General features: G+C 32.3%; 2 protein-coding genes across 2 annotated transcripts; one reads left to right on the plus strand and one right to left on the minus strand.

Annotated features, from left to right (window-relative positions):
• Window positions 1-2,026: 2,026 nt before the first annotated feature.
• LOC120183868 (type IV inositol polyphosphate 5-phosphatase 11-like) lies at window positions 2,027-21,787 on the plus strand. The gene is made up of 10 exons (XM_039188470.1): window positions 2,027-2,061; window positions 2,129-2,264; window positions 2,356-2,486; window positions 2,565-2,641; window positions 2,729-2,854; window positions 3,722-3,724; window positions 21,067-21,130; window positions 21,226-21,346; window positions 21,418-21,555; window positions 21,629-21,787. The coding sequence occupies exons 1-10, from the start codon at window positions 2,027-2,029 to the stop codon at window positions 21,785-21,787; spliced, it is 990 nt and encodes a 329-aa protein (XP_039044401.1).
• Window positions 21,788-22,710: 923 nt separating this feature from the next.
• Window positions 22,711-23,316, minus strand: LOC120183879 (probable calcium-binding protein CML41). The gene has a single exon (XM_039188477.1). The coding sequence runs from the start codon at window positions 23,314-23,316 to the stop codon at window positions 22,711-22,713; it is 606 nt and encodes a 201-aa protein (XP_039044408.1).
• Window positions 23,317-26,943: the final 3,627 nt, after the last annotated feature.

Here is a 26,943-nt window from a genome sequence, read left to right on the forward strand (position 1 = left end):
TTTTTCAGCAACCCATATCAAAGGAAATCATAATATACTATTAGATCTAATTATCTAAGCTACATGCAGAGGATAAAAAAGAAAAAAAAGAAGAATGAGGGGGACATTCGGTGAGAGGAAAAAAGGGGAAGAAATCCGAGAGAAAAGAGAAATTGAACAAAAAAAATTAAACACAAGGAAAAAAAGAAAAAAAAAAAACAGAAAGCTTACCCCCTTCGTTTGATTGGAATCTCATCGGAGTACAGAGAGTTTACCACCGGATATAAAACCTTCTCGTTCTTAGGTTTGTGGGTGAGTTTGTGTTTTGGGTATTGGTTGTGTTTTTAGAAAGGGAGAGTGAGGGGTGAGGTCGAGGTTGGTTTTGAATTTGTTTACAAAGCCGTCGCCATCGCATCGTTGTGGCCATGGCTGTTTCTGGGTTTCTTCGCGGCGGAGGAAAGAAATGGGGGAATAAAGAGTTGAGAGAATGATTCTCTCTCTCTCCTCGGGCTTAAGGGAAACCTAACAAATAAATATTCAGTCGTTTAGTGTTTAGGTTTTTGATATATATATATATAGGTTGTAAAACGGAGAAGTTAAGGGGTTAGGGGCTGCATGTTTTGACGAAAAGGGATATTATCAATTTCAATCCCTTGCCTTTTGAAAGTTCCCTGTGTTTTTAAATTTAAGGGCTAATAACAACTTTGGTCCTCCTAGCTCTGTAATCTCAGTGTTTTTATTTATAGGGGTAAATTGTATTTTAGGTCCCCCATATTTGTAATGTCTTGTTATTAGTCATTAAATGAAGTTATGTTTTATTTTAATTTGAGCACTAATGTTTCATTATTTGTATTTTAGTCATGTTCTTATTTATTCTGTTATTATTGTTAATGTTCGAATTGGGTCACAAGATTTATAGTTATTTCGTTTTAGTCACCATTTTTCATGTGGTTTAATTATCAAATAGGCCTTCATGTTTCTTTTTAATGTATTTTAGTCCTAAGCTTGATTTAGGGGTTATCTTCGATTCCAGTACCTATATTTTGTAATATTTTCAATATTGAATCTGGTTTTTTATTATTGTTAGATCCTTAAAGTTACTATTATTTCCATTCTGGTCCTTGTAATTACCTAATACTTACTTTTTTGTCATTTGTATTTTGGTTTGTAGTATGCAGTTGTTTTCATTTCCCCCTTATTTATGTGCACATTGGTATTTTTAAATATGTAAAAAATGGAAAATTTAATGGTGAGGGAAATCTACGAAGACTTCTCCCAAATAAAGGGAAGATGTCTTTTTGAGTATTTTTCACACAAATTTTGTTTTATGTTCGATAATTTTATTCGTTCCACGTTTATTTATTTTGTGTATTTTTTACCGCTTTTCACTTTTATTTTGTTTTATTTTATGGTATTTTATCTTTGCAAAAATTGCGATATAATGTCTGTAGTTAGGGGAATCTGTGGGAAAGTCTCCTAACTGTAAAGAAAGTGCTTTCCCGAAGATTGTTCACACAAAATGACATTAATTATCCAAAAATTGACTCTTTTTGAATAAAATCAAATGAATAAAAGCATCGTAATTTAAATATATTTTCAAGTTCATAATTTCCAATATTTAAACACCGTATAATCGTTTAGGTACCAAAATTTGGGCGTTGCGGGGGTGTTCAACCTTCCCCACACGTAATCGACTCTCGGACTCTTAAAAACGAATCTTTGGTAAAATGCAGATCATTTTTTATCATTTAAGGTTTCCAACTTACCTAATTTAATGGTTGGTGGCGACTCAAAAATCAAATTGTTTTCAAAATCATATTTCATCACTTTTTCCCGAACTAATTTTTTAAGTCTAACGGATCCCGGGAGACGTTATAACAATCAATGATGAGGATTCCAACTATTTACTTTTATGCATCCTTTCAAATCTTCTTCAAAAGGAAACTTTCGTATTTATGTTTAATCTTATAACTTTCTCATACCGAGCTCTGGGAAATATTTCTTCAGGTTGCTGGTTATGTGGTAAGCTTAACCCGAAAGGAAAGTTATGGGGAATTTCAACACAATACATGCTGGTAAAGGGTACGTGAAGCGTCTTCTGTAATTACAACCGGCATTATTGATCGAGTATTGGTCTTAGTTTTTGCAGGAAAAGATCCAAGTGTAAGAGAAAACCAGCAGGGATTCATGATGGAATAAAGACAGTGAGGGCAGATAATCTCTGCGACTTCTCAAGAAACTCCGACCTTTGCATTTGCGTAGTAACTTGGAACATGAATGGACAGGTTTAAATTAATCGCTTCTTGTAATCTTAATGATTCTTTTTATCATCTTTCTTTCAGATTAATAATATATGTACTCCTCTAATTAATTAAGGTTTCATATGAAGATCTGGTGGAGCTGCTGGGGAGCAACCGGAGATGTGATCTACTTGTGATTGGCTTGCAAGAAGTTCCACGAAAGAACCTTGAACGGTTATTGCAGGATGCTCTAAGTGAAACTCACGAGTAAGCTAAACAACTATATTTCTTTCTTGCCTTCTTTGTAAGTGCTAACTAAGGCTTCACATTTAATCTTGCATATAGATTGTTAGGGAAGGCAACTATGCAGTCTCTGCAACTATATGTGTCCCGGCCAAAGAATTCAGAGTTGTTCATCAGAGGTTAGAGTCTGTCATTTTGGTGTGATATCCATTTTTCCCCGTTGTTGTAGCTTAGAATTGATTTGTTTTTGTTCATGGAAAATATAGAGCATAAAGTAGATAAGCATTCTGTTGGAGGGTGTGGAGGAATGATGAGGAGAAAGAAAGGGGCAGTGGCAATCAGTATGAACTACAAAGGATTCAGAATGGTGTTTATCACTTGCCATCTCTCCGGTAAGCCATGTTTTATTCAGTTATCAGCATCATTAACCATGGTTTTCAGAACCGGACTGGTTAGCGAACCGGTCATGCTACTGGTTCACTGGTTCAACCGGTCCGACCGGTCGGAAGAACCGGACGACATCATAATTATTTAAAAAATTAAATAAAAATACCAAAAATATTTAATAAAAAATAATTTTTTATATCACAAGTCATATTCAAATCAAGTCATAACATATATAAGTTAAAAACCATAAAATCAAGTGAAACAAAATGATTCAAATTAACTACAACATAATATTTAAGGTAAAACATATTAAATAATAAATATAATTATATAACTATAATTAAAAAATAATTTTGGGGCTAAAAAAATCATAACAAAATGATATTTGTTTAGTTTAATTTTTTTTAAAAATAATCCCACATGGCTAAGAAACATAGAAGAGCATCCCAAAAGCCTAAAGAGTAAAAATATGAGAATAAAACAATCCCACATGACTAAGAAACATAGAAGAGCATCACAACTAACTTCTATAAATAATAGAGGTAATTTGACATTCAAAATCATGAAGCCTTTTGGTGAGCATTGAGTGAACTATTCTTTCACTTCAATTAAGCTCGAATTTTAGGCTTCAATCGAGCTTCTATTTTTTTTGAGTTCAAGCCTTTTGAGTTCAAGTTTCAATATTATATTTCTAGTTTGAGTTGAACTTGATAATTTTTAGCTCGTGAGTTTGAGTCGAGTTGAGCTTACTTTTAAAGTTTTCGAGTCGAGCTCAGCAATTCTCGAGTTTGACTTGGCTCGTTTAACAAACGACGTCGTTTGGTTTAATTTTTTAAAAAAAAAAACAAAATTTCCGGTTTTTCGGTTTTCAGCCGGTTCGGTTCGAACGGTTCAATGGTTCTAGCCGGTTCACTAGTAGCGGTTCAACCGGTGTAGATTGAACGGACTAGGCAACGGTTCCTGGTTGAACCGGCCGGTCTGGTCCGGTTTTCAAAACAATGTCATTAACCAGACAATATGTAACATCCCAAACTACGGGTTAATGACTAAATTGTAAAAATTTCAGAATATGGTGATTAAAGTAGAATAGTTGAATAGTTTAATGATTTATGTGTAGATATTTCCTGAAAGTTATTAGTAAATATTAAAGGAGTAAAAGGGAAAATAAGTAATTGAAAAGGAAAATAATTAAATAATAATTAATGGGTATTATAATACCCATGTGGATAATGACTGAAGAGATAAGCTTCAAAGCAATTCTCTTCTTCATTCTTCTTCTCCACGTGAAAACTCAAAGCAAAGGTGAGTTCTCTAATTTCTGATTTTATTTTAAGCATGAGTTTTGATCCTTAGAGGATAACTAAGCTTAAGGAAAGCTTAAGTTATCTTAAAATCAAAAGATGAAGAAGTTATAAGAGATTTAAGAAAACGAGTTTTTATATGAAATCATGGAATAGAGTTGATAAGTTGAATTTTAAGTTGAATTTGACTTGTCATCTATGAGAATAAGAAGATAGAAGTGTTAGAATTGTATTTAGAACATATGGAAAATTGAGTATGATTCTTGAATTTCATATGAAGGATAGGAGTTTGAAGTTATAGATGATTTTCATGGATATAAGTTAGTTTAAGTAATGGTAGTTGAGTTTAATGACATGGTAGGGGTTTAAAATAGAAGAATTGAAGGAAAAATTGATGATTTTTGAGCTTAAAATACAATTTCTAGGTAGAGGGAATCGATACCCTATGAATGGGAATCGATTCCCCCTCTTGAACGAAAAATTCCAGTATGTTCAGGGGGTATCGATTCCCCTGGGGGGTATCGATTCCCCCCTAAATGAAAATATAGAATTTGATTCATTAAACCGGTTTAAGTTATTAACATCAAGTTTAAAGTTTAGGCTTCTGATAGTTGTTTTGAAATGATATATTTATGTAGATATTGAGCCTAAACAAGTTCCGAAATAATCAAAGGATTATAATCGAATCAAAGCAAGGCTAAGGTGACTGCAATTTAAATTGTACTTATGTGATTAATCAAACATTGGCTTGCGATGAGTCAATGATAGAGTTACTATGGTAAGAAGTAACTTATATAATGTTATGTGATTACTATGTGTGCATTAGTACATAAAAATGGATGTATGTTTATATGTTACATGATTTACATGCTTACGTGAAAATGCAACATATGATATTAGATATATGTTTACACATACATGTGGTATGTGACAGAAGAGAAGGAACATGTGATTATGAGATCAATGATTACACGTTCATGTGATACGTGACTGAAAAGAAAAGATATGTGTTTATAAGAGAAAGAATATGAATAAGTAATGTGAACTGTTATAAATGATAATGCCCATGTTATGTGATATGAGAGCTAGGGGTATAGTTGGCATGCCAAGGGTCGAGGGTTAACCTATGTTCTTCGGGACATATGGACTGTTTACCTATGTTCTTCGGGACATATGGACTGATTACCTAGGTTCTTCGGAATCTATGGACTGGTCCTTCGGGACATTTATACGAGCTGTTGTGAAAGCATAGTGGTGCACAACCTCAATGTACTCACATACCTTAAGTTCTCAAAAGTATACATGGGCTAATACATGGTCTTTACAGAGAGTAAATAAATAAATTGATTTGCTACTATGTATGTTTTGGTGTGAAGTAGTATATGTGTTCCATGGTATGTAGAGAAATGTTCGATATATATATTTATACGATAAAAAGGTATTAAAAGTACTTGTATTATCTTATGTTATCATGTATACTGAATTATATGCGACACGATTGAATTCATAGATTGAATGTTTATATTTATGAGAAATGCATTATTATTATGTTTTTGCTTCACTAAGTCTATGACTTAGCGTATAAGTGATTTACACGTAGGTACTGGGAAGCAGAATGATCAAAGCTAAGTTCAAAGTAACAACATATCTCTGCTCAAAGATCAGATCAGAAGTAAATTACACAGTATGTATTATTATGTGATAAATAGGTTGCCATGTAAATAAAGTAGGTAAATTAGGTATTTATGCTCTGATCGAGTTTTGTAATATTTTAAACATATTTATATAAGTATAAATGCAAAGAAATGAACGGTTAAATTTTTACGAGTGTTATGTACAATTTACGAAAATCACTGTAGCACTGTAGCAGGTTACTGTAGTACTGTTCATATCGTATTTCACCGTTCATGAACACGTTTTTATCTCAAAATTTTACCAAACATAATTGAATAATGTATGATTGTATTTTCTTAATATAAATTCAAATGTTCAGTTATTTTACAAGAATAAAGGTTTTGAAAATGTCAATATGACATCTCGGACTCGTATCCAGGTCAGGCACGGGTTGGGGTGTTACATTTAATGGTATCAGAGCTATGGTTTAGCCGATTCTCGGCATAAACAAGAGTCTAGGGTGTCTTATAATGTATACATGCCAACAAAATAGTGAAAACTTCTGATATGGTATAATAATGAGTATGTTGTTTTGCTAATAGAACGATATGTTTATTCTTAATAGATGTCCGGACATGATAGTTATAGAAGTCAAGCAGGAGATGATCGGCCCGCTGAGAGCAGTAATTCACCTGCCCTGCCAGGCAAAGTGAAGAACAAACACCTTCTGGAGTGCCTGTAACTGATCAAGATGTGTTCTTTAGAACATTAGATGCGGTATTGACGCGTTTTCAACCTCCTGTTACTTCAACTCCAAGAATGAATGTTGCAAAGGAGTTGTGAAGCCGAAGAAGGTCCTGTTGCTGCGGACCTTTGGCTTAATGATGTAAAAATTATGTTAGATGGACTCCACTGTTCTAATGTAGAGAAGTTAGATGGAGAGGTCTCCTTACTTCGTGGGCAAGCGAGAATTTGGTGGACAAATGTCACTTTGAGAATGACCAATGATCAAGTGACATGGTCTTTGTTCTTAGAAGAGTTTAAGCATAAGTATATAGGAGACCAATTTATCAGGCAAATGAAGCAAGACTTTTTGAATCTGAAACAGATGAATCGCACAGTGTATGAGTACGAGTGCGAGTTTAATAAGTTAAGTCGTTTTGCGGCTGAGTTGATCCCAACAGAGAATGATGTGTGTAAGTGGTTTGTAGAGGGCTTGCGCCCAAGGTTGAAAGAAATGTTAATAGTATTGAACTTGTCCTCGTTTCAAGAAATAGTAAATCGTGCTAAAGCTCTAGAGAGAGCTCAGAATGAAAGGGTTGGGGATCAAAGAACCTAATCATATAAAAGAACCGATGCTTTATCGAGTTCTGCACCACCCAAGAGGGGTAGAGATTCTGGTACTCAGTCTCAGGCAAGGTCTGGATTGGTAGAATCCTTCGTTAGAGAATCAAATCAGAGGAAAGCTAGACAGACCCAATCAGTAGGGTTTGGTGAGGACAGAACCCAACAGAGACATTGTCAGACTTGTGGAAAATATCATGGTGGAATATGTAGGGTAGAATCCGGAGCTTGTTTCCGATGTGGTGAAATGGGACATTTTGTGAGAGATTGCCCATTGGGGAAAGGAGAACCAGTACTGTCGGAACGATCTGCTTCGATACCTTGGAGAGGGAGAGGTAGAGGAAGAGGTAGGAGCCAACCTGAATCCTCTACTCAACAAGAAATACGCTCCACTGCTCGAATTTATAATATTAATACCAATGAAGATTTTGATGATCCGGAGATAATAGCATGTATCTTTCTAGTGTGAAATAAATACATTATGATAATGATTGATTTAGGCTTGCATGTTCATATATTAGTAGTAAATTGGTGAAAGAATTGAGAATTCAATTAGAAGTTATTTATAGTAGTATGATAGTGACAAATTTATTAGGGTATAGTGTGTGGATAAGTAAGATATATTGAAAGTGTCCCATTATAATTCAGAGAATTTAATTTATTACTAAATTGATGAATTATTATTCAATGAATTTGAAGTAAGATTGGAAATAAACCAGTTTTATAATTACCATAAAAATTTCAATTATAATTGAAAAGAGTAGAGTTAAACAGTTTAGATGAATTGGAAATTATAATGTTAGAGGATTTATATCGTTCTGAAATAGAATAGTTTCTTTGCTGCATTGATAAGATAAGGTAGAGGGGATGATTCTTATAAGGAGAATATTAAAAGATCAAATGATGCAGAATATTGTTATAGAAAAGTTTAAGAATATGTACATCAGTGATCAGTTTATAAGACAAAGGAAAATGGAATGGTTGAATCTGAACCATAAAAAATATTATATGGTAATTAGAGATTAAAAAAATAAAATAAAATAAAAATAGATGGATTATTGGTATGGAGTGATGAAAATAGAGGTTACTGTCTATATAATGAGTTACATTATATGGATTTTAGAAAGGTTAAAGTAAAATGCATTGGAGACGTGTAGACAGTATCTTATCTCCTGGAGCAATTAAAATTCGAGGGGGGAAGATTTGTAACATCCCAAACTACGGGTTAATGACTAAATTGTAAAAATTTCAGAATATGGTGATTAAAGTAGAATAGTTGAATAGTTTAATGATTTATGTGGAGATATTTCCTGAAAGTTATTAGTAAATATTAAAGGAGTAAAAGAGCAAATAAGTAATTGAACAAGGAAAATAATTAAATAATAATTAATGGGTATTATAATACCCATGTGGATAATGACTGAAGAGATAAGCTTCAAAGCAATTATCTTCTTCATCTTCTTCTCTTCTCCATGTGAAAACTCAAAGCAAAGGTGAGTTATCTAATTTCTTGATTGTTTGTTGATTTTAAGCATGAGTTTTGATCCTTAGAGGATAACTAAGCTTAAGGAAAGCTTAAGTTATCTTAAAATCAAAAGATGAAGAAGTTATAAGAGATTTAAGAAAACGAGTTTTTATATGAAATCATGGAATAGAGTTGATAAGTTGAATTTTAAGTTGAATTTGACTTGTCATCTATGAGAATAAGAAGATAGAAGTGTTAGAATTGTATTTAGAACATATGGAAAATTGAGTATGATTCTTGAATTTCATATGAAGGATAGGATTTTGAAGTTATAGATGATTTTCATGGATATAAGTTAGTTTAAGTAATGGTAGTTGAGTTTAATGACATGGTAGGGGTTTAAAATAGAAGAATTGAAGGAAAAATTGATGATTTTCGAGCTTAAAATACAATTTCTGGGTAGAGGGAACCGATACCCTATGAATGGGAATCGATTCCCCCTCTTGAACGAAAAATTCCAGTATGTTCAGGGGGTATCGATTCCCCTGGGGGGGTATCGATTCCCCCCTAAATGAAAATATAGAATTTGATTCATTAAACCGGTTTAAGTTATTAACATCAAGTTTAAAGTTTAGGCTTCCGATAGTTGTTTTGAAATGATATATTTATGTAGATATTGAGCCTAAACAAGTTCCTGAATAATCAAAGGATTATAATCGAATCAAAGCAAGGCTAAGGTGACTGCAATTTAAATTATACTTATGTGATTGATCAAACATTGGCTTGCGATGAGTCAATGATAGAGTTACTATGGTAAGAAGTAACTTATATAATGTTATGTGATTACTATGTGTGCATTAGTACATAGAAATGGATGTATGTTTATATGTTACATGATTTACATGCTTACGTGAAAATGCAACATATGATATTAGATATATGTTTACACATATATGTGGTATGTGACAGAAGAAAAGGAACATGTGATTATGAGATCAATGATTACACGTACATGTGATACGTGACTGAAAAGAAAAGATATGTGATTATAAGAGAAAGAATATGAATAAGTAATGTGAACTGTTATAAATGATAATGCCCATGTTATGTGATATGAGAGCTAGGGGTATAGTTGGCATGCCAAGGGTCAAGGGTTTACCTATGTTCTTCGGGACATATAGACTGTTTACCTATGTTCTTCGGGACATATGGATTGTTTACCTATGTTCTTCGGGACATATGGACTGTTTACCTATGTTCTTCGGGACATATGGACTGATTACCTAGGTTCTTCGGAATCTATGGACTGGTCCTTCGGGACATTTATACGAGCTGTTGTGACAGCATAGTAGTGCACAACCTCAATGTACTCACATACTTTAAGTTCTCAAAAGTATACATGGGCTAATACATGGTCTTTACAGAGAGTAAATAAATAAATTGATTTGCTACTATGTATGTTTTGTTGTGAAGTAGTATATGTGTTCCATGGTATGTAGAGAAATGTTCGATATATATATTTATACGATAAAAAGGTATTAAAAGTACTTGTATTATCTTATGTTATCATGTATACTGAATTATATGCGACACGATTGAATTCATAGATTGAATGTTTATATTTATGAGAAATGCATTATTATTATGTTTTTGCTTCTCTAAGTCTATGACTTAGCGTGTAAGTGATTTACACGTAGGTACTGAGAAGCAGAAGGATCAAAGCTAAGTTCAAAGTAACAACATATCTCTGCTCAAAGATCAGATCAGAAGTAAATTACACAGTATGTATTATTATGTGATAAATAGGTTGGCATGTAAATAAAGTAGGTAAATTAGGTATTTATGCTCTGATCGAGTTTTGTAATATTTTAAACATATTTATATAAGTATAAATGCAAAGAAATGAACGGTTAAATTTTTACGAGTGTTATATACAATTTACGAAAATCACTGTAGCACTGTAGCAGGTTACTGTAGTACTGTTCATATCGTATTTCACCGTTCATAAACACGTTTTTATCTCAAAATTTTATACCAAACATAATTGAATAATGTATGATTGTATTTTCTTAATATAAATTCAAATGTTTAGTTATTTTACAAGAATAAAGGTTTTGAAAATGTCAATATGACATCTTGGACTCGTATCCAGGTCGGGTACGGGTTGGGGTGTTACATTTAATGGTATCAGAGCTACGATTTAGCCGATTCTCGGCATAAACAAGAGTCTAGGGTGTCTTATAATGTATACATGCCAACAAAATAGTGAAAACTTCTGATATGGTATAGTAATGAGTATGTTGTTTTGCTAATAGAACGATATGTTTATTCTTAATAGATGTCCAGACATGATAGTTATAGAAGTCAAGCGGGAGATGATCGGCCCATTGAGAGCAGTAATTCACCTGCCCTTGCCAGGCAAATTGAAGAACAGACACCTTCTGGAGTGCCTGTAACTGATCAAGATATGTTCTTTAGAACATTAGATGCGGTATTGACGCGTTTTCAACCTCCTGTTACTTTAACTCCAAGAATGAATGTTGCAAAGGAGTTGTGAAGCCGAAGAAGGTCCTGTTGCTGCGGACCTTTGGCTTAATGATGTAAAAATTATGTTAGATGGACTTCACTGTTCTAATGTAGAGAAGTTAGATGGAGTGGTCTCCTTACTTCGTGGGCAAGCGAGAATTTGGTGGACAAATGTCACTTTGAGAATGACCAATGATCAAGTGACATGGTCTTTGTTCTTAGAAGAGTTTAAGCATAAGTATATATGAGACCAATTTATCAGGCAAATGAAGCAAGACTTTTTGAATCTGAAACAGATGAATCACACAATGTATGAGTACGAGTGCGAGTTTAATAAGTTAAGTCGTTTTGCGGCTGAGTTGATCCCAACAGAGAAGGATGTGTGTGAGTGGTTTGTAGAGGGCTTGCGCCCAAGGTTGAAAGAAATGTTAATAGTATTGAACTTGTCCTCGTTTCAAGAAATAGTAAATTGTGCTAAAGCTCTAGAGAGAGCTCAGAATGAAAGGGTTGGGGATCAAAGAACCTAATCATCTAAAAGAACCGAGGCTTTATTGAGTTCTGCACCAACCAAGAGGGGTAGAGATTCTGGTACTCAGTCTCAGGCAAGGTCTGGATTGGTAGAATCCTTCGTTAGAGAATCAAATCAGAGGAAAGCTAGACAGACCCAATCAGTAGGGTTTGGTGAGGACAGAACCCAACAGAGACATTGTCAGACTTGTGGAAAATATCATGGTGGAATATGTAGAGTAGAATCCGGAGCTTGTTTTCGATGTGGTGAAATGGGACATTTTGTGAGAGATTGCCCATTGGGGAAAGGAGAACTAGTACTGTCGGAACGATATGCTTCGATACCTTGGAGAGGGAGAGGTAGAGGAAGAGGTAGGAGCCAACCTGAATCCTCTACTCAACAAGAAATACGCTCCACTGCTCGAATTTATAATATTAATACCAATGAAGATTTTGATGATCCGGAGATAATAGCAGGTATCTTTCTAGTGTGAAATAAATACATTATGATAATGATTGATTTAGGCTTGCATGTTCATATATTAGTAGTAAATTGGTGAAAGAATTGAGAATTCAATTAGAAGTTATTTATAGTAATATGACAGTGACAAATTTATTAGGGTATAGTGTGTGGATAAGTAAGATATATTGAAAGTGTCCCATTATAATTCAGAGAATTTAATTTATTACTAAATTGATGAATTATTATTCAATGAATTTGAAGTAAGATTGGAAATAAACCAGTTTTATAATTACGATAAAAATTTCAATTATAATTGAAAAGAGTAGAGTTAAACAGTTTAGATGAATTGGAAATTATAATGTTAGAGGATTTATATCGTTCTGAAATAGAATAGTTTCTTTGCTGCATTGATAAGATAAGGTAGAGGGGATGATTCTTATAAGGAGAATATTAAAATATCAAATGATGCAGAATATTGTTATAGAAAAGTTTAAGAATATGTACATCAGTGATCAGTTTATAAGACAAAGGAAAATGGAATGGTTGAATCTGAACCATAAAAAAAATTATATGGTAATTAGAGATTAAAAAAAATAAAATAAAATAAAAATAGATGGATTATTGGTATGGAGTGATGAAAATAGAGGTTACTGTCTATATAATGAGTTACATTATATGGATTTTAGAAAGGTTAAAGTAAAATGCATTGGAGACATGTAGACAGTATCTTATCTCCTGGAGCAATGAAAATTCGAGGGGGGAAGATATGTAACATCCCAAACTACGGGTTAATGACTAAATTGTAAAAATTTCAGAATATGGTGATTAAAGTAGAATAGTTGAATAGTTTAATGATTTATGTGGAGATATTTCCTGAAAGTTATTAGTAAATATTAAAGGAGTAAAAGGGCAAATAATTAATTGAACAAGGAAAATAATTAAATAATAATTAATGGGTATTATAATACCCATGTGGAGAATGACTGAAGAGATAAGCTTCAAAGCAATTATCTTCTTCATCTTCTTCTCTTCTCCATGTGAAAACTCAAAGCAAAGGTGAGTTATCTAATTTCTTGATTGTTTGTTGATTTTAAGCATGAGTTTTGATCCTTAGAGGATAACTAAGCTTAAGGAAAGCTTAAGTTATCTTAAAATCAAAAGATGAAGAAGTTATAAGAGATTTAAGAAAACGAGTTTTTATATGAAATCATGGAATAGAGTTGATAAGTTGAATTTTAAGTTGAATTTGACTTGTCATCTATGAGAATAAGAAGATAGAAGTGTTAGAATTGTATTTAGAACATATGGAAAATTGAGTATGATTCTTGAATTTCATATGAAGGATAGGATTTTGAAGTTATAGATGATTTTCATGGATATAAGTTAGTTTAAGTAATGGTAGTTGAGTTTAATGACATGGTAGGGGTTTAAAATAGAAGAATTGAAGGAAAAATTGATGATTTTCGAGCTTAAAATACAATTTCTGGGTAGAGGGAACCGATACCATATGAATGAGAATCGATTCCCCCTCTTGAACGAAAAATTCCAGTATGTTCAGGGGGTATCGATTCCCCTGGGGGGGTATCGATTCCCCCTAAATGAAAATATAGAATTTGATTCATTAAACCGGTTTAAGTTATTAACATCAAGTTTAAAGTTTAGGCTTCTTATTGTTGTTTTGAAATGATATATTTATGTAGATATTGAGCCTAAACAAGTTCCGGAATAATCAAAGGATTATAATCGAATCAAAGCAAGGCTAAGGTGACTGCAATTTAAATTGAACTTATGTGATTGATCAAACATTGGCTTGCGATGAGTCAATGATAGAGTTACTATGGTAAGAAGTAACTTATATAATGTTATGTGATTACTATGTGTGCATTAGTACATAGAAATGGATGTATGTTTATATGTTACATGATTTACATGCTTACGTGAAAATGCAACATATGATATTAGATATATGTTTACACATACATGTGGTATGTGACAGAAGAGAAGGAACATGTGATTATGAGATCAATGATTACACGTACATGTGATACGTGACTGAAAAGAAAAGATATGTGTTTATAAGAGAAAGAATATGAATAAGTAATGTGAACTGTTATAAATGATAATGCCCATGTTATGTGATATGAGAGCTAGGGGTATAGTTGGCATGCCAAGGGTCGAGGGTTTACCTATGTTCTTCGGGACATATGGACTGTTTACCTATGTTCTTCGGGACATATGGATTGTTTACCTATGTTCTTCGGGACATATGGACTGTTTACCTATTTTCTTCGGGACATATGGACTGATTACCTAGGTTCTTCGGAATCTATGGACTGGTCCTTCGGGACATTTATACGAGCTGTTGTGACAGCATAGTAGTGCACAACCTCAATGTACTCACATACTTTAAGTTCTCAAAAGTATACATGGGCTAATACATGGTCTTTACAGAGAGTAAATAAATAAATTGATTTGCTACTATGTATGTTTTGTTGTGAAGTAGTATATGTGTTCCATGGTATGTAGAGAAATGTTCGATATATATATTTATACGATAAAAAGGTATTAAAAGTACTTGTATTATCTTATGTTATCATGTATACTGAATTATATGCGACACGATTGAATTCATAGATTGAATGTTTATATTTATGAGAAATGCATTATTATTATGTTTTTGCTTCTCTAAGTCTATGACTTAGCGTGTAAGTGATTTACACGTAGGTACTGAGAAGCAGAAGGATCAAAGCTAAGTTCAAAGTAACAACATATCTCTGCTCAAAGATCAGATCAGAAGTAAATTACACAGTATGTATTATTATGTGATAAATAGGTTGGCATGTAAATAAAGTAGGTAAATTAGGTATTTATGCTCTGATCGAGTTTTGTAATATTTTAAACATATTTATATAAGTATAAATGCAAAGAAATGAACGGTTAAATTTTTACGAGTGTTATATACAATTTACGAAAATCACTGTAGCACTGTAGCAGGTTACTGTAGTACTGTTCATATCGTATTTCACCGTTCATAAACACGTTTTTATCTCAAAATTTTATACCAAACATAATTGAATAATGTATGATTGTATTTTCTTAATATAAATTCAAATGTTCAGTTATTTTACAAGAATAAAGGTTTTGAAAATGTCAATATGACATCTTGGACTCGTATCCAGGTCGGGTACGGGTTGGGGTGTTACATTTAATGGTATCAGAGCTACGATTTAGCCGATTCTCGGCATAAACAAGAGTCTAGGGTGTCTTATAATGTATACATGCCAACAAAATAGTGAAAACTTCTGATATGGTATAGTAATGAGTATGTTGTTTTGCTAATAGAACGATATGTTTTTTCTTAATAGATGTCCGGACATGATAGTTATAGAAGTCAAGCGGGAGATGATCGGCCCGCTGAGAGCAGTAATTCACCTGCCCTGGCCAGGCAAAGTGAAGAACAGACACCTTCTGGAGTGCCTGTAACTGATCAAGATGTGTTCTTTAGAACATTAGATGCGATATTGACGCGTTTTCAACCTCCTGTTACTTCAACTCCAAGAATGAATGTTGCAAAGGAGTTGTGAAGCCGAAGAAGGTCCTGTTACTGCGGACCTTTGGCTTAATGATGTAAAAATTATGTTAGATGGACTCCACTGTTCTAATGTAGAGAAGTTAGATGGAGAGGTCTCCTTACTTCGTGGGCAAGCGAGAATTTGGTGGACAAATGTCACTTTGAGAATGACCAATGATCAAGTGACATGGTCTTTGTTTTTAGAAGAGTTTAAGCATAAGTATATAGGAGACCAATTTATCAGGCAAATGAAGCAAGACTTTTTGAATCTGAAACAGATGAATCGCACAGTGTATGAGTACGAGTGCGAGTTTAATAAGTTAAGTCATTTTGCAGCTGAGTTGATCCCAACAGAGAAGGATGTGTGTGAGTGGTTTGTAGAGGGCTTGCGCCCAAGGTTGAAAGAAATGTTAATAGTATTGAACTTGTCCTCGTTTCAAGAAATAGTAAATCGTGCTAAAGATCTAGAGAGAGCTCAGAATGAAAGGGTTGGGGATCAAAGAACCTAATCATCTAAAAGAACCGAGGCTTTATCGAGTTCTGCACCACCCAAGAGGGGTAGAGATTCTGGTACTCAGTCTCAGGCAAGGTCTGGATTGGTAGAATCCTTCGTTAGAGAATCAAATCAGAGGAAAGCTAGACAGACCCAATCAGTAGGGTTTGGTGAGGACAGAACCCAACAGAGACATTGTCAGACTTGTGGAAAATATCATGGTGGAATATGTAGGGTAGAATCCGGAGCTTGTTTCCGATGTGGTGAAATGGGACATTTTGTGAGAGATTGCCCATTGGGGAAAGGAGAACCAGTACTGTCGGAACGATCTGCTTCGATACCTTGGAGAGGGAGAGGTAGAGGAAGAGGTAGGAGCCAACCTGAATCCTCTACTCAACAAGAAATACACTCCACTGCTCGAATGTATAATATTAATACCAATGAAGATTTTGATGATCCGGAGATAATAGCAGGTATCTTTCTAGTGTGAAATAAATACATTATGATAATGATTGATTTAGGCTTGCATGTTCATATATTAGTAGTAAATTGGTGAAAGAATTGATAATTCAATTAGAAGTTATTTATAGTAATATGACAGTGACAAATTTATTAGGGTATAGTGTGTGGATAAGTAAGATATATTGAAAGTGTCCCATTATAATTCAGAGAATTTAATTTATTACTAAATTGATGAATTATTATTCAATGAATTTGAAGTAAGATTGGAAATAAACCAGTTTTATAATTACCATAAAAATTTCAATTATAATTGAAAAGAGTAGAGTTAAACAATTTAGATGAATTGGAAATTATAATGTTAGAGGATTTATATCGTTCTGAAATAGAATAGTTTCTTTGCTGCATTGATAAGATAAGGTAGAGGGGATGATTCTTATAAGGAGAATATTAAAAGATCAAATGATGCAGAATATTGTTATAGAAAAGTTTAAGAATATGTACATCAGTGATCAGTTTATAAGACAAAGGAAAATGGAATGGTTGAATCTGAACCATAAAAAAAATTATATGGTAATTAGAGATTAAAAAAATAAAATAAAATAAAAATAGATGGATTATTGGTATGGAGTGATGAAAATAGAGATTACTGTCTATATAATGAGTTATATTATATGGATTTTAGAAAGGTTAAAGTAAAATGCATTGGAGACGTGTAGACAGTATCTTATCTCCTAGAGCAATGAAAATTCGAGGGGGGAAGATATGTAACATCCCAAACTACGGGTTAATGACTAAATTGTAAAAATTTCAGAATATGGTGATTAAAGTAGAATATTTGAATAGTTTAATGATTTATGTGGAGATATTTCCTGAAAGTTATTAGTAAATATTAAAGGAGTAAAAGGGCAAATAATTAATTGAACAAGGAAAATAATTAAATAATAATTAATGGGTATTATAATACCCATGTGGATAATGACTGAAGAGATAAGCTTCAAAGCAATTCTCTTCTTCATCTTCTTCTCTTCTCCATGTGAAAACTCAAAGCAAAGGTGAATTATCTAATTTCTTGATTGTTTGTTGATTTTAAGCATGAGTTTTGATCCTTAGAGGATAACTAAGCTTAAGGAAAGATTAAGTTATCTTAAAATCAAAAGATGAAGAAGTTATAAGAGATTTAAGAAAACGAGTTTTTATATGAAATCATGGAATAGAGTTGATAAGTTGAATTTTAAGTTGAATTTGACTTGTCATCTATGAGAATAAGAAGATAGAAGTGTTAGAATTGTATTTAGAACATATGGAAAATTGAGTATGATTCTTGAATTTCATATGAAGGATATGATTTTGAAGTTATAGATGATTTTCATGGATATAAGTTAGTTTAAGTAATGGTAGTTGAGTTTAATGACATGGTAGGGGTTTAAAATAGAAGAATTGAAGGAAAAATTGATGATTTTCGAGCTTAAAATACAATTTCTGGGTAGAGGGAACCGATACCCTATGAATGGGAATCGATTCCCCCTCTTGAACGAAAAATTCCAGTATGTTCAGGGGGTATCGATTCCCCTGGGGGGTATCGATTCCCCCCTAAATGAAAATATAGAATTTGATTCATTAAACCGATTTAAGTTATTAACATCAAGTTTAAAGTTTAGGCTTCCGATAGTTGTTTTGAAATGATATATTTATGTAGATATTGAGCCTAAACAAGTTCCGAAATAATCAAAGGATTATAATCGAATCAAAGCAAGGCTAAGGTGACTGCAATTTAAATTGTACTTATGTGATTGATCAAACATTGGCTTGCGATGAGTCAATGATAGAGTTACTATGGTAAGAAGTAACTTATATAATGTTATATGATTACTATGTGTGCATTAGTACATAGAAATGGAAGTATGTTTATATGTTACATGATTTACATGCTTACGTGAAAATGCAACATATGATATTAGATATATGTTTACACATACATGTGGTATGTGACAGAAGAGAAGGAACATGTGATTATGAGATCAATGATTACACGTACATGTGATACGTGACTGAAAAGAAAAGATATGTGTTTATAAGAGAAAGAATATGAATAAGTAATGTTAACTGTTATAAATGATAATGCCCATGTTATGTGATATGAGAGCTAGGGGTATAGTTGGCATGCCAAGGGTCGAGGGTTTACCTATGTTCTTCGGGACATATGGACTGTTTACCTATGTTCTTCGGGACATATGGATTGTTTACCTATGTTCTTCGGGACATATGGACTGTTTACCTATGTTCTTCGGGACATATGGACTGATTACCTAGGTTCTTCGGAATCTATGGACTGGTCCTTCGGGACATTTATACGAGCTGTTGTGACAGCATAGTAGTGCACAACCTCAATGTACTCACATACTTTAAGTTCTCAAAAGTATACATGGGCTAATACATGGTCTTTATAGAGAGTAAATAAATAAATTGATTTGCTACTATGTATGTTTTGTTGTGAAGTAGTATATGTGTTCCATGGTATGTAGAGAAATGTTCGATATATATATTTATACGATAAAAAGGTATTAAAAGTACTTGTATTATCTTATGTTATCATGTATACTAAATTATATGCGACACGATTGAATTCATAGATTGAATGTTTATATTTATGAGAAATGCATTATTATTATGTTTTTGCTTCACTAAGTCTATGACTTAGCGTGTAAGTGATTAACACGTAGGTACTGAGAAGCAGAAGGATCAAAGCTAAGTTCAAAGTAACAACATATCTCTGCTCAAAGATCAGATCAGAAGTAAATTACACAGTATGTATTATTATGTGATAAATAGGTTGGCATGCAAATAAAGTAGGTAAATTAGGTATTTATGCTCTGATCGAGTTTTGTAATATTTTAAACATATTTATATAAGTATAAATGCAAAGAAATGAACGGTTAAAGTTTTACGAGTGTTATGTACAATTTACGAAAATCGCTGTAGCACTGTAGCAGGTTACTGTAGTACTGTTCATATCGTATTTCACCGTTCATAAACACGTTTTTATCTCAAAATTTTATACCAAACACAATTGAATAATATATGATTGTATTTTCTTAATATAAATTCAAATGTTCAGTTATTTTACAAGAATAAAGGTTTTGAAAATGTCAATGTGACATCTCGGACTCGTATCCAGGTCGGGTACGGGTTGGGGTGTTACACAATATGGATTTAGATCATTAATGGGACTCAAAGCCTATGTAACAAAGCAAAGTTTGCTTAAACAAGCCCCATCTAAGCCAACTCACAAATAAACCAGAGCCGTCTGAGCTAGGTTGATTGCAGTTGGACCGGTTTATATTTTAATTATTATTTTAAACTTGAATCATTTTAGTTTCTTGTCATCTTTAGTTAATATGGTTTTAAGTATATGTCATTCAAGGTTCAGGTTATTTGACTCTGTTAATTTTTAGGGTAAACTACATGTTTAGTATGCCAACTAGCATCATTCAATTAGTTTTTGTTTCAAAATCATATCTAGCTTTATGATTTTGTTTCATTTTGGTCACCAACCGTTAAAAATTAACAATACTGTTGACGTAGCATATTTAATTTTTTTCAAAGATGACATGACATTACCTTATGATGATACGTCATTTTTTAACGGTGGTACTAAAAAATAGTTAAGTGATCAAAATAGAACAAAAGTGATAATTGGGTACTAAATCTTTATTACACAATAACAAACTTTGTTGTGTATAAATATGTTCGTTGCCATTAATGAAACGAGGAAGAAATAATATTTCGCAATCTTCTTAGTTCTTCTTCCTCCATAAAATTGAATTAAAATAAAACTTAATTAGGTTGATTTTTTAAATGGGTACACAAATGGTCCCCTGACTATAACATATTGCTTTATTGAGTTCTCCAACTAATAAATATTACAAAATGGTTCTCCTACTATAGAGTGTTGCTTTGTTGTGTCCCTTAACTATTAAAAGTTACAAAATGACCACTTGACTATTCATTATGTTTCAAACTCGTCCTTTTCTGTTAAAAAATTAACAGTTGTCTGAGTTGGACGTTAACATGCTGACTGAGACATGATAATCGTTTGAGATTATGAGATCATATTTTCTCATATCTTAGTCAGCAGATTAACGTCCATAGCAAATTGTCGTCAACTTTTTAAAGAAAAAGGACGAGTTTGAAACATAATGAATAATCGGGTGACCATTTTGTAACTTTTGATGGTTGATGGACTAAACAAAATAACACCCTATAGTTGGGGGACCTTTTGTAAATTTTAATAGTCAAAGGACTCGACAAAATAGTATGCTATATTCAAGGAACCATTTATGTGCTTTACCCTTTTAAATTTAGACTAAAATTGACAAATTCACCGATAAACAAATTATATATCAATAAGATTTTGATTCATAAGCATGTAAGAATCTGGGGCACTAATCATTTGATTGACATTTTTAAACAGCCCATGGTGGAAATGTAGAAGAGAGAAATAAAGAGTGCAGGCACATATCGCACTCTCTTTTCCCAGGATTGGAACCCAGATGCCAACAAGCCCGCACACAGTGGCGGATGCACTAATCCCTTTAAGAAAAGAAAAATTAAAATTTTGAACCTCCATTCTTAAATTTCTAGATCCACCACTTCCCACACATATAACCGTATGGTTAGGAGACCTCAATTACAGGCTCCAAGGCATCCCTACACATCCTGCCCGAAACTTAATACAAAGAGACCTTTACAAAGTAACCTCATTTTCTCAATTCCATCAATTCATTCTGAAATTTGCATCAACTTTATTTATTGCCATTTGTAGCTGCTGAGAAGCAAAGATCAGCTCCTCCAGGAAGCTGAAAGAGGACAGATTTTCAATGGTTATTGTGAGGGAACACTTACGTTCAAACCAACCTATAAATATAATATAGGAAGTAGGAATTACGATACAAGTTATAAGGTGATATATTATGCTCTCTTTCTCACATTCAACATACAGAGTTAACCTTTGAACAATGGATACATTTTGATAGGTACGAGTTCCATCATGGACTGATAGGATATTGTTCAAGATCCAAGACCCTGACACAATTGCAGCAAGTTTGCACTGTTACGAATCAGTGGATGACATTTATAGTTCGGACCATAAGCCGGTGAGCGCCCACCTTTGTTTCAAAGTCCTCAAACAATAGCCGATTCAAATTTACCAATTTTCAAATTAACAGTGCAACTGATTTGTAATTTGTCTTACATATATCTTTTCCAATTCAAGCTTTCATTTCAACCCTCAATTTCTTCGCTAAGTCAGGTGTCTGCCTGCATATAACGTTACGACTCAATTGCTTTGTACCAATATATACGTTACAACTATTTCCTTCTTATTGGATTTTTTTCTTCTTCTCTTTTGACAATCTTCTAACTTTGAAGTATTATTTTCTTGTCCATGACTTGGAATTTCCGACAAAAAGTTCAAAAGCATAGAACGACTTCTTCCATTAGTGGGCCACGAGAATGTGGTATTGAATATTGATATAAATATGATCAAATTTAAGAATTATCTTTTGATAACTTAAAAACAACAAGTTTTTTCCTTGATATTCTCAAATCTTAAGTTGTTTATATATGAGTTTTTCTAAAAGTGTTTAAATATAATCTTCTAAACAATAACTCATTGTGTTATTGAAGATAAGACCTAAACATGCGCATTGTCGTTGTTATCCGGCTCATGCTCGTGTGTTAATGTTGTTTTTTTTCTAATGAAATTCGTACAGTTGTTTTTGTTTTTGGCCCATTATTCTTTATTTCTTTTATTTTGGTCTTGAATGACATCAGCGAAGAAACCATCCAGATGATATTATTGCCATAAATAAACTCATCATGTAAATATTATTATTATTATTATTGGTTTCTGAAAAAGAAATATCATATGTTATTTATTTCAAACAATATTTATATATCATACTCAATATATATAACCTTCTAAATTGATATAGTATTCGTCGATACATATTATACGTTTCAGAAATATATTTTTCAAAAAAAAAAAAAAAAGAGGAAGAAGAAGAATGGTTGTTTGGAATTTAACTCAAAATTCGATATGATTGACTTATAAACTCTAATTTATAGGATTTATGTTTTTGTTGGTATATTGTTCTCCTCTCATCATATGCTGAAATTCATGGAAATCAAGCACTCCATTGCCATCAAGATCGAACACACCAATCATGGCTTTACACTCTTCGTACGATTTCGCATCCCCGAGACGACCGAGCATCTGCTGCAATCCCACCGGTGTGATGCACCCACAACCTTTATCCACCTCGTACATCTCGAACGCTCCTTTAATATCATCATCATCTTCGCTTCCTCCTTCCATCAACTTGACAAACTCCTTGAATTCCAGCAGGTTGTCCCCATTATCGTCGAAATCTTCGATAACCCTTTGAACTTCGTTTTCCGATACGTTGTCTCCTATCGAAGTGAAGTAAGCACGGAGCTCCTCGCTCGAAATCTTTCCATCTCCATCGCTGTCAAACTGACGAAAAACTTCTTGAAGCTCTTCTTCTCTAGTAGTGTTACGGATTGTTGGCGGAGGAACGATCGGCGGTGACGGAAGCAGAAAGGTTGAGGATTTCGATTTCGAGCGAAAGAGAGGAAAACTTAACGTCATACCTCTGTAGAAGAACCATTTTGAAGGGTTTGAAATTCTAACAATTCCCATGGAAACCATATAATTGAAAACATTTATGATATATGATATTTATAAGTAGAAAAGAGGAACTGTTTTGGTCAGAAATTACCCTAGTATTTCACATTGGTTATGCAGATTAATTAATGTGTAAGCAAATGAAAGGGAGTAAGAGTCATGCGTAGGAAGTTGCGTGATTGGGAGATGAAATTACTATGTAGCTTCTTAGCTTATAGGGGGGAGGGACCAAATTATATGACTTGTGGACAAATCTTAGGTTAATTTTGTTTTGGGAAGGAGTAAATTTTTTCCCTCCCTTTCAGCTGGGGCATATAATAATGGTGAAAGAGAACCGATGACTTTGAGGTTTGCAAGCGTCACCTTTTTCCCACTTGAGTATAAAGGATACTTTTCTAACATTGGCAAGTATGTTATGAAATAAAAAGATCGAATTAAAAAAAAGTAGAGATAAGAGAATAAAGAAAGAAATTTTATATTATTATTTCAATCTGAATAGTGTATAATGTTTTCTCTTACATCTATATAGAAATTTGTTGATAAATTTTAAGAGTTAACTTAAAACTTTAGAAAAAGAGGTTTGTATTAAAATTTTTGAAGGGTTCGGTTTACATTCCCCAAAATCAGTGAGAATTTTTTTAAAAAATATGGGAGAATGTTTAATTAATAACATTAAAAAATTAAAATTTAATCTGAATTTCTAAAAATTTTAAAGGAGCCAATTTTGTTTTAATTTAAAAGGTCTAAATTATATTTTTTAAAATTTTGGGTGGCCATGACCCACTAATCTATCTTGTTTTCCAGCATTGTTTATAGGCATAAATAGTTGATATCATATAGAATTTTAGTCATAATGAATATTAAAGTCTTAATGATAAAATATACCAAATTCATAATTAATACATAGTGTTCTAATCATAATACACATCCACGTGAACAAATATTTAAAGTAATTTTTAAGTTCATAATATTTTTATATAGTATTTCATTTTGGCTTGATTTATGGTTAGTCCTTTAAATTATATATTTTTCCTCACATTGATCCATTTACTTTTGATTGAAAATGTTACGAGGTAAATTTTAATAAATGTCATATATCAATACATTTTAATTACGTTAGCAACAATCTAAAAAAATAATATCATTAAATTTTGATCTTAACATTTTTAACTGACCTTATTCTCATATGTAATGGGGTAATGGGGTAGGGGGAGGTATGGTAGTAGGCTACCTCCAACACCAGATTGAGAGCAACTTCCGTAGAAGACCTCTGTTATGAATTACTCTCAGTGGGACTCGATCTCATAATCACAAGGTTAAAAACATTGCGCTCTACCAATTGAGCCTATGACGGTCCATCTGTATAGCATACGACGCTCAAATATTTTCAATATAATAAAAGACAGAAGAACCTAAAAGCCATCGAGACGTTGTAAAAAAGTATAATGACTCTTTTATCCCTAAATTTTCAGTTTTTGTTATTTGGACTTTAACTCAAAGGAAAAAGTAAGAGTTACCAACGTTTTCTATTTTATTTTTCATCAATGTTGACCTCAGTTAATTTATCATTGTGTACAAAGATATAAAAAGGTAATTTTTAAAAAACATTATTGAGAATTTTAAATTTGGAAATAACAGAAAATAATATTAAAAAGTTACTGAAAATTGTAAATGGAAAACAAATGAAAAATTATAACAAAGAATCCTAAAACTGTAAAAGTAAATTTAAATTCAATATATATATATATATATATCGAAACAATTTTTTCTTTTGAATTGGGATTTTAAAAACCACACACTTTTTTTTAATTAATTTCTCTTTTGATTAATTTTTAATTAAAAGTAATTTGATTTTTAAAAAATCTGTCATTTCGAAAAATTTGGGATTCCCTTTAAATAAAATATGTATGGTTCGAGGAGTCGCCACCAATATTAGATTAGGGTGTGATTGAGCACCCAAAAAAAGTATTTTGTCATTTTAATAAAATATTAATTTTAATTAAAACAACAAATTTGAGGTTTGTATTACCAAAATTTGAGTTCGGGAGTCGGTTACGTGTGGGAAGGATTAGCACCCCCACAACACCCTAAATTTGTACCTAGTCGATTAATTAATTGTATTTGCAGTGAATTTTACAAGTTCGAATTTAATTTAGTTTATGATCCCATAAAACAACAATTTATGAATTTTAAAATGAAACTAATAATATTTAATTATTTACTATCGAGAAGAAAATAACCTCTCATACCTTGAGGCAATCAATTCTTACTCCAATTGAAATAAAGAAATATTATGGTTCCATCATAATATTCAAATGCACCAAAACAAATTAAATTAAAAATTACCAATCCTTTTTAGAAAGAAGAAGAATATTCGATTATTTAAAAACGTCGAGATCAGACCTTAGATAAGTTCTAACAATCTTTTCTCGAAGAATTTAAATGAACAAATATTTCTTATTCTCTCATTCCCGATTTTTAGGCGAGGAATCATTTTTTTTGGGTTCATTGTTGGGATACACTTTTAGTTTAAAATCATCGGAAGTGATTCTCTAATAAGTTAAGACAAGCCCCTCACAACAATTTTAAAATAAAAAGATATTACCCTTAATCCAATTATTTGATATGGGTCGAGTTATGCAAGTGAGGGTACCATACATATTATGCAAAAATGATGTCATACGACTCGTAAACAAATCATTCGCATACTTGTACATATATAAATATATCAACATGCAAAGCAATTATAAACCATTAATTAAAGAAGGCAATTACCTAACAAGTGACTAAATTAAAATAGATCTAAATGTAAGATATAATTCTAAAAGATAAAGTGATCTAAATATGCTAAAATCAAAAATACAAATTTAATTAAAATTAATAATCATGAAGAAAATTTTAACAAACTAATTAGCAAAAAGGTTAATCAATAATGTAATTAATCTGAAGAGTAAAATATACCAAAAATAGAAAACCAGGGATCAAAATTAAAATAACAACATTTAAATAAGGGACTAAATTAAAATTAACATAATAATTTAGGGACCTAATTTTAATACAATGAAACAAATTAGTATGGTGACCAAATTAGCATAAATCAAAATTAATCATAAATAAATTAGAAATATGAAACGACCAAAATATGAAAGCCAATCTAAATTATAATGACTAATGCATGATTTTTCAATTTTAGTAAACCTAAAATACACTAACAATTAAAAAGGAAAAAACCTAAAATTAGGACATTACAGCTAAATCAAATACAAAAAGTTACAATACATTGATCATATCGTAAAGAATGGCTAATGTTTGGGGGCATAAACATAGATAACCATATAAAAATGAAAAATGACATGAATAGGGGATGTACATTCGAAGTAAACAAAAAGGAATCAATGGACTAGTTTGTAAAAACAAGTGCAAATATAGGGGATTGAAATCTAATTTACCCTATTAATAACCTAAGCAATTTCTAAACAAAATAATAAAGGGGAAATTTGCATATGAGCCCAGTAATTCAAATAAAATCAGACAACTCAAATCAGTGACCAATCTGGAAAAACACGGTAACTATACAGGGGTATGAGAAAGAATAACCACAAAAATTGACATAAATGTGAAAAATAGCACGATGAGGACATC

Source organism: Hibiscus syriacus, unplaced genomic scaffold (genome assembly GCF_006381635.1).
Source record: "Hibiscus syriacus cultivar Baekdansim isolate YM2019G1 unplaced genomic scaffold, ASM638163v2 tig00003725_pilon, whole genome shotgun sequence".
Lineage (NCBI taxonomy): Eukaryota > Viridiplantae > Streptophyta > Magnoliopsida > Malvales > Malvaceae > Hibiscus > Hibiscus syriacus.